General features: G+C 38.8%; 1 protein-coding gene across 2 annotated transcripts; it reads right to left on the bottom strand.

The window, feature by feature from the left end:
- Positions 1-510: 510 nt before the first annotated feature.
- ndufs8a (NADH:ubiquinone oxidoreductase core subunit S8a) lies at positions 511-8,026 on the bottom strand. 2 transcript variants are annotated; one of them, XM_060926377.1, is made up of 7 exons: positions 7,965-8,026; positions 4,434-4,481; positions 4,283-4,348; positions 4,087-4,176; positions 3,411-3,583; positions 1,425-1,553; positions 511-1,239 (listed from the first exon to the last, which is right to left on the bottom strand). In XM_060926377.1, the coding sequence occupies exons 2-7, from the start codon at positions 4,474-4,476 to the stop codon at positions 1,108-1,110; spliced, it is 633 nt and encodes a 210-aa protein (XP_060782360.1). In that variant the 5' UTR covers positions 4,477-4,481; positions 7,965-8,026; the 3' UTR covers positions 511-1,107. The 2 variants fall into 2 exon arrangements, with proteins under 2 accessions (XP_060782360.1, XP_060782361.1); XM_060926378.1 differs by lacking the exon at positions 7,965-8,026 and adding an exon at positions 6,254-6,575.
- Positions 8,027-8,320: the final 294 nt, after the last annotated feature.

Here is an 8,320-nt window from a genome sequence, read left to right as displayed (position 1 = left end):
CTGGACATTTGGGAGGGTATTAGTGTCCATATACATTGAGCTTAATAAATAGAAATGATTAAGTATAAGATTATTCATACAAAAAAACCCCATATTGAATCTTTAATACAATTTCATTTTAAATTATATATAAATGTTTACACTAGTAATCTGCTTCCAATTCACTCTACTGTAAAAGCACAAGTATGGAATGCCATCACCTAGTATTCACTATCTTTTGTAAGAGAAGTAACAAACATCCTTAAACAGCTTCAAATCAGGCAATCAGTTATTAACATAACGAAACCTGTTAAATGGTCAATTCAGCTGGAAAATATTGATCAAACAAGCACGCCATTTTGAGTTTAGTCAAGTGTTTTCATACAAACTATAGAAATGCAAAATGAATGGGTGCAATATAACTTTTACTTATTCTGCCCATTAAAAGATGTATTTTACAGAAATTCCATTATAATATAATCCTGATCATCATCACATGAAGATGAAGGAGGGGAAAAAAAAGATCAGGTCTTTTGTTCCAACATTAATTTATTCAATACAGGTATTTTGTACAGTTATTTTATGGACACACAATATAATTCTGTCTGTCTTTCTGTATGTCATTCCATCAGAGCAACAACTGTTCTTTCTGCAACACCACGACTGCTGAGCTGTGTTTAGGGTAGGAAGAGTTATTTTTAAGCAAAACTGATGGCATTCAGGCCGTCTCACATGCTGCACCACTCTGAGGTCTTCTTTTGGGACAGTATGTGATGAAACTGTACAGTGTGTGTGTTTCAGAGGTTTTGCATGTTAGTACAGTAGGCAAGTGCCATTTTTTTTTTAAAACAAATTTCAGGACTGATAGGACTGTTATGACATTCTAGGCATAGCGTTTCCTCAAATCGTCATTGTATCATCACCTTCTTTAATGATTAGAGAGTCAATAATAATACCATGGTGTTTGTACTGAAATCCTTTGGGCCTCTCAACCTTAATCAGGAATAACCTCTGAACAGTTTATCAATGATCACTCTTTAGGGGGTAACTCAATTGATAGTCAGTCAGTCAGTCAGTCAGTCAGTCAGTCAGTCAATGTGTGTGTGTGCCAGAACCCAGACTGTCTGTCTATCTGTAAAGATAATCAGCCTGAATATTGGCTGCGATCTCAGCCTCCCATTTGTCTCCATTATTGAGTAGCTTTTCTTTGTTATAGAGAAGTTCCTCGTGAGTCTCTGTAGAAAATTCAAAGTTTGGCCCCTGAGTAAAAGGTAAGACAAGAAGAAGAAGGAAAAAAAAAAAAAAAGTGAGGCATGACTATCATGCTGTATAAGAAGCTTAAATGTGCCATACACACATCAATAACACAACTTTCAAACAGATCCATCAGTAGCAGTATAAAAGAAAGAAATACATCTGTAACCAGCAGACCGACTCCAGCTCACCTCTACAATTGCATCCACAGGACAGGCTTCCTGGCAGAACCCACAGTAGATACATTTTGTCATGTCGATGTCGTAACGTGTTGTTCGCCTGCTGCCATCAGCACGAGGTTCAGCTTCGATTGTAATGGCCTGGGAAGTGACAGCACATAGATGTGCATTTTATATAATTGCAAGGATTCGGTATAATGACATTTTAGTATTTCACTCACAAATCACTTTTGAAGTGCAATACTGTCAGTGACAATTAAGGCTGCAGGATGTTTAAAATATATTAACCAGTAAAATATTAATAGATATTAATACTAAAAATTACAATCAGGCAATTTATTATCAAAATCTACTAGCTTAACATTTATGATGCAGGATCTTATTCTATCCACATTCAGTGGATATGAGCAATTGCACGCTCTGATTGGCTACTCTACTACTAAGATATCAGCTCATATATTGTGAGTAGAGAAAAACAAAATGGTGGAGCGTGTTACTGAACCAACCGAGGATGAAATAAAAACTACTGGAAAACAAAACCCAAAAAATTATCAAGTATTTAAAAGAAACAGAAATAGCTAAAAGAATATAATTCTCCCCCTCCCCCAATATCTCCTGTTCCACACTCCAGCCCAGTTGGTGACACCTTTATTTACTTGCTATTTATTTAATTTTTTTATATTTAAAGTCCAGTACTCAAGTGCACTTGAATTTCGTTGTATGTTTTCCGTACAACGACAGTAAAGAATCTTGAATCTTAAGTTGGCTTGCCAACCGCCAAAAAACCCTTAAAGGAAAACTCCGGAGTGAAATGCTTTTTAGGTCTATTTTCGCATTACTGGGAGTGCATACGTTGAGTTGCTACCACAATCACGTCAATCGGATGTGTTTTGAGAAAATTAGGTTTTTTGTGATTTCAACCAGAAAGCGCTAACACGGCAGTGCCCGGGGCATGTCTTTTTGTCGATACAAAACGTTAGTTTTAAAACCATTGCAAAGCTCAAAACAACATGACAGTTCTGTGGAAGTGAGTAGAGTGTTCCTACAAACAAAACGAGGCGTCTCTAGCTCTGCAAGCGCACAGATAGAGTGTGTAGAAGAGTAAATACAAAGCCAGTGACCTTACCTGAAGTTGGTCTTCCTCAGACACCATCTTCAGTGGACAGTCCGTAAAAGTCGAGTACTGAGTGCAGAGCCCATTGTGCATTTCTAGCGGGATGGGCTCTGCGCTCGACTTTTACGGACTGTATGCACTCCCAATAATGCGAAAATAGACCTAAAAAGCATTTCACTCCGGAGTTTTCCTTTAAGAAGAAACCCCCCAAAAAATACCAAAAAAAGAAAGAAAGAAAAAAAGCACAAAATACTGAATAAAAAGGTATTTTATAGTAAGAACATTTTTTTCAAGAATTATTATAGCATTTTTCACAAAGTGCTACTGTCATTTTGCCAGTTTGTTTACATTCTAAGCTGAAATGATTGTCAGACGTTTTGTACAAAGTTATTTATCGAATCTGCAAAAAAAAAATTTAAATCGCTCCGTTTCTCAAAACCCAGTGAATCTCAAAATATCATAAAACCGTTATTCCCCTCAATCTCATCGTACATGGCTTATAGCCAACTCGGCGCTACGCTCCTCGTTGGCTATCAGCTCATGTATGACTGAATTTTGTGGAATAACTTCAATATTCCATATACAGACATAGAATACACTATATGGCCAAAAGTTTGGGGACACCTGACCATCACAACCACATGTGCTTGTTAAACATCGCGTTTCAGATTTTGTCTCCCCCTTTGCCCTCATAACTTCTTAAGCTTGGTTTACAAGCACCTAGACATTAATGTTTGAAGGATTGTTTTTACTAGTCACCACTGAAACAAAACACTCAAATTCTGAGAAAAGGAAAGTCTGAAGCTATGACAATCAGGAAGGCAAAAGATTACTGAGCTATAGAAAGTAAGTGTGTGTACGTATGTATGTATGCATGCACGTACCTGTGCTGGGCAGATAGCCTCACACAGCTTGCAGGCAATGCAGCGCTCTTCTCCAGACGGGTACCGGCGCAGGGCGTGCTCTCCACGAAAACGAGGCGACAGTGGGCCTTTCTCAAACGGGTAGTTAATGGTGGCAGGCTCACGGAAAAGATAACTCAAAGTCATTCCCAAACCTAAAACATGGAAATTTCATCATCTCCAGGGGTTTATGAGGGGTTTTCCTCATGTTACTACTGTTTCTTTTATCCCTGTCTTCCTGTCCTGTTCCCCCTCTGTAAGGACAGGTTGATGGTCAATTTCACTGGTAACAGTGACAATAAAGGGTTCATTCATTCATTTATACAGGTGAGTGAGCTGCAATTTAAAAAAAAAAAAAAGGGGGTACTTGACCAAAAGTACAATTTCATTCTACTTATTAATATTATTTAATTCTGGCTCATTCAAAACCTCCAGTAAGACACTGACACTTCTGGGAAAGTGGATTTTATTCTAAATTATTCTGGACCATTTCTAGCAGTTGGCATTTTCAACAAGATGACAAAAAGGAAACTGGTCCAAAGGAAAAAGGTACAATGTTTTCTTATAACAGCACAGATGTGCTGAATTCAGAGTCTGTGTTTGTGCTTTGGGATTTAAAGGGGAGGAGAGAAAAAAAAAAAAAGATTTAGTTACTGACCTCGGAACAGCTCTGTCCACAGCAGGGTCTGAGCGGCTCGGTCTGTGATGGACTTCATATCATTGGGAAGCTCCTGAGCATTCACATATTCTACAGAGAAAAGATAAATGATTATATACAACATTAGAGATTATATAGTGTGTGGCATAAAGCTAAATGTCGCATGTTGTTATGGATCTATGCACGTTACACTTACTGTAACCCTCTCTGTGTGCTGATAAACTGAGAGGACGCACAAGACTGTGGCTCACTACAAAGGAGCCTGGGGAGGAAAAAAAGCCACAACAACATATTTAAACATACACACACCAAGACAAAAATGTATTCCCAGCATGTTAACATCATACCTGGCCTGGACACAGAAAAGAGGAGACGTAACGTTGCAGCCATCACGCCTGAAATAAAACATGCTACACTTAGAAAAGCAAACAAAGCTTTGCTATATTAAATATGTAATATTTGGGTTTTAGGACAGGGAAAGTGGATGACAAGTAATCTATAATATATTTTATTGTTCTACTCAAATATTGCACACACAAACATGTATTGATGGCTTTCCTTACATGTATTTTATACATGTATAAAATAGCATAATACTGTACAAGGGTGAGTCAAATGAAAACATTAACAGGTTCAATTAGTGAAAAAGTACATTACATTTGTAGCTGCAAACTTTTTTTTTAATGTACTACTGGTTCATTATTAAAAAAAGTATTAACAGGGAAGAAAATATGGAAAATAATGTAATAGTAATATTAAAAAGAATATTGCTTTTAACTAAATTATTTAAGCAATTGAGATAAATTGGAATTATATCTAAACAAAAATTTAATACTTTCTTTAAATAAAAAATTCCAATGTCTTATTGCCTCAAAGTCACTAGAATAGTGTTTTGGTTGGTTTTTTTTGGTATGTTACTGCATTTGTTATAATTGCTTAGACTCTGATATTGTTTCATAGGCAATACTTTATCATTTACAGTACACGTCCGATTGGAACAAAAACAGATGTAAGCCTTAAATAGCATATTAGTCTCCTGTAAACACAGTCTACACTACAAATCACATCATTTCTACATTTTAATATGTTGTGTGTCCAGGACACCAAGCTACAGCGAACACATTCCTGTAAATTACTGAACAAATTTGAAGAAGAAAACCACGAGGTCACATGGACACTCAAGCACAGCGAAATTCCTCCTCTGCATTTAACCCATCTGAAGCAGTGAACACACAAGTGAGCAATGAGCGCACACACACACACTCAGAGCAGTGGGCAAATATGCTACAGCACCCCAGGAGCAGTTGGAGGTTAGGTGCCTTACTGAAGGGCACTTCAGCCATGATATACAGGAAGGGGAAAGTGCTGTGACGAGTTTCCCAAAAGCCTCTTAAAGTGCATATCCTGGACCAAATTAATTTTTTTTATATGAATGTTCCTTTACACGCTCATCCAGAAGGGTAATTTTGCACAAGGCCATCTGTCTACAGCAGAAAAAAATAAAATAAAGCACATCTGGAAAAATCCCAAGGGAGTCTGGAGCCAGATTCATGACGTTACCTGCAGAAGTGCCAGCAGGCTGTGAGATCTTGCACGGTTTCAGTGCACAGCCTGTGTAGACCAAGTTTAGCAGCTAGTGATTTTGCATTGAAATATGGAATTGTCACCTGAGCGCAATGTGGGAAACGAAGAGTACTAATCCCATCAAGACTGGTGTTGCTACACCCTCCGACGATATATCTGTTAGTCATTTTAATAATTACGTGATAACATTGAAGAAATTTTCAGAAAACCACCAGGCCGTTTTCTCATAAACAAACCAGCGCTGACGTAGGATTCAGAGGGAGGCGTCCCACATGCGATGTCACAAAAATCAGTGTTTCCTGGGAAATCCAAATGCCAGGTTTTTTCAGAGGCGGACCAATTCGCCTCAAACGGCTTGTGGGTGGTAGAAAAGGGCAACTGGACTTGCTTGAAGATTCTTGAAAACGTTTTCTACCACCCACAGTTTACTATGACCTGGATGATTGAGAATCTTCACAGACTCAAATGGCTTGATTTCAACTGAATTTTTCTGGTATTGCGCAAGGTAAAAAAAAAAAAAAAATGCACAAAATGCTAAATATAACATATTTGACCAAAGTTTAATATAAAATAGGAGAATTACACTGGGCGGCACGGTGGTGTAGTGGTTAGCGCTGTCGCTTCACAGCAAGAAGGTCCTGGGTTCGAGCCCCGGGGCCGGCGGGGGCCTTTCTGTGTGGAGTTTGCATGTTCTCCCCGTGTCTGCGTGGGTTTCCTCCAGGTGCTCCGGTTTCCCCCACAGTCCAAAGACATGCAGGTTAGGTTAACTGGTGACTCTAAATTGACCATAGGTGTGAATGTGAGTGTGAATGGTTGTCTGTGTCAGCCCTGTGATGACCTGGCGACTTGTCCAGGGTGTACCCCGCCTTTCGCCCGTAGTCGGCTGGAATAGGCTCCAGCTTGCCTGCGACCCTGTAGAAGGATAAAGCGGCTAGAGATAATGAGATGAAAATTACACTGATCTTGCTCCCGAATTTACCCATAACATACACTTTAAAGCTAACTAAGAGAGAGAATATTCTTTGTGCTGCAATGCTTTTGGGAAAACTCAGGCCTATTCATTAATTTAACTCCCCTCATATTTTTCCTGCCAGTTCAGGGAATCGAACCAGTGACCCTTTGGACCCAAGGCTGCTTCTCTAACTTTCAGGCCATGGCTGCCAGACCATTTGCATGGTCAACTTTTCTCAGACTAAATTTCAGTTGTCCTATAGAATAATGCCACCTTCTAATGAACCATGTTTTCAGCAAAATCTCACAGCCACATCAAGCACAGGGCCGGCAGAAATGTACCATCATGGTAAAAAAAAAAAACAAGCAAAAAAAAAAAAATCACCATGGAAAATAAAATTTACAAGCTATGTAAACAATTTTGTCCAGCTGCTCTTTTTTCCTACTGCTGGACCACATAGATACTGAAAAGCTGAGCATGGACTCCTTCACAGGCAGTAATATCACCTCTCCCAACATCCTGAATTTCCCCAAGTTCCCTCCATTTGGACTACAGTCTCCATAAAGGTCATCTAGGAAGTCCTGCATCCTCTGTACTGCACTGTTTAGACGCTAAACTTTTACAGACTTTGTCTCTGCTTTGTAGAAATACAAGTGCATTTCAATATTCATTAGACATGTTCATAAAATGTCTAAACACCCTAAGTAGTGCACTAGAGAGTGTGTGGTTTTGGACATTACTTGTGTTGTGGTCTTTTACTGAAACACCACTAAAGAGGCGCGCGACGTTTTGTCTCGAAGGAAACACAAACACAAAACATTAGTTCCGCTGAACTCGAGTGTCATTAATTGTTATCCAGCTATACTCAAATCGCTTTTTAACTGCTTATAAATATCCTGTTCGTCTTCTTGTGCATGCCAGGGCGCAAGTGAATAACATTCTGTAAAATTAACTGGCTAGAAATGGAAACAAGTGCTGTGTGAGGACGAGTTTCAAACACCATGTCAGCTACCTAGGCATAAGAGATATTAGCTCGGAAATAGCAGTACAATGAGCATTTTATTGAAGACAGAGGTTTGTTGACAAACAGCGGATTAAGAATGGGCTTTAATTTAACCTTGCCGTCGATGCTGAAAACACTCAGTCACACGGGCAGACTAGCTGCTGCTGCACTCTCAAGGACTTTCAATGACTGGCACGATACTGCATCTGAACCCTACAATTAGCACCGGGTTTTCTGAATCAGACAACAAGCAATTAATCATCTCTAAAAACTCTAAAAGGCCACACACTATAATCTCACTAAAACCAAGCTATACACCTTAATTTAGACGACACTCACCGGGTTGTCGCTATTTGGCCTTCTAAACCAGAACAGCGGACGATTTAGGGAACGCACCTTCGAGACGCCGGAAGTACTGTTGATCACGTGACTCTCCCAAGTTTTCTTTTTGGTTTGTTTGTCTGGCATTTTTATGTTTTATAATATTGACCTTCAGTTTATTAATCTTGTTTTGTCGTCTTATGCTACTGTTAAGAAATATAAGCCGAATTTGAATTTTTATGCATATATACACGTCATTCTATAATTTGAGAGTACAACAGGGTACTGACAAATAATATCCTTACAAGAAATGTGCGATTTCTTGTAGGGATATTATGAGCAGCAAAGTAAGAATTTCATTGCATTGTCTGAAC

Source organism: Neoarius graeffei, chromosome 7 (assembly GCF_027579695.1).
Source record: "Neoarius graeffei isolate fNeoGra1 chromosome 7, fNeoGra1.pri, whole genome shotgun sequence".
Lineage (NCBI taxonomy): Eukaryota > Metazoa > Chordata > Actinopteri > Siluriformes > Ariidae > Neoarius > Neoarius graeffei.
The sequence above is the reverse complement of the archived record's forward strand: the minus strand, read 5'-3'. Positions and strand labels throughout refer to the sequence as shown.

Coding starts and splice junctions, on each gene's coding strand:
- ndufs8a (XM_060926377.1), bottom strand. CDS start 4,476: ATGGCTGCAACGTTACGTCTCCTCTTTTCTGTGTCCAGGCCAG. Junction 4,349..4,433: donor CTTTTCTGTGTCCAGGCCAG/GTATGATGTTAA, acceptor TTTCCTCCCCAG/GCTCCTTTGTAGTGAGCCAC. Junction 1,554..3,410: donor AGGCTATCTGCCCAGCACAG/GTACGTGCATGC, acceptor GTCACTTCCCAG/GCCATTACAATCGAAGCTGA.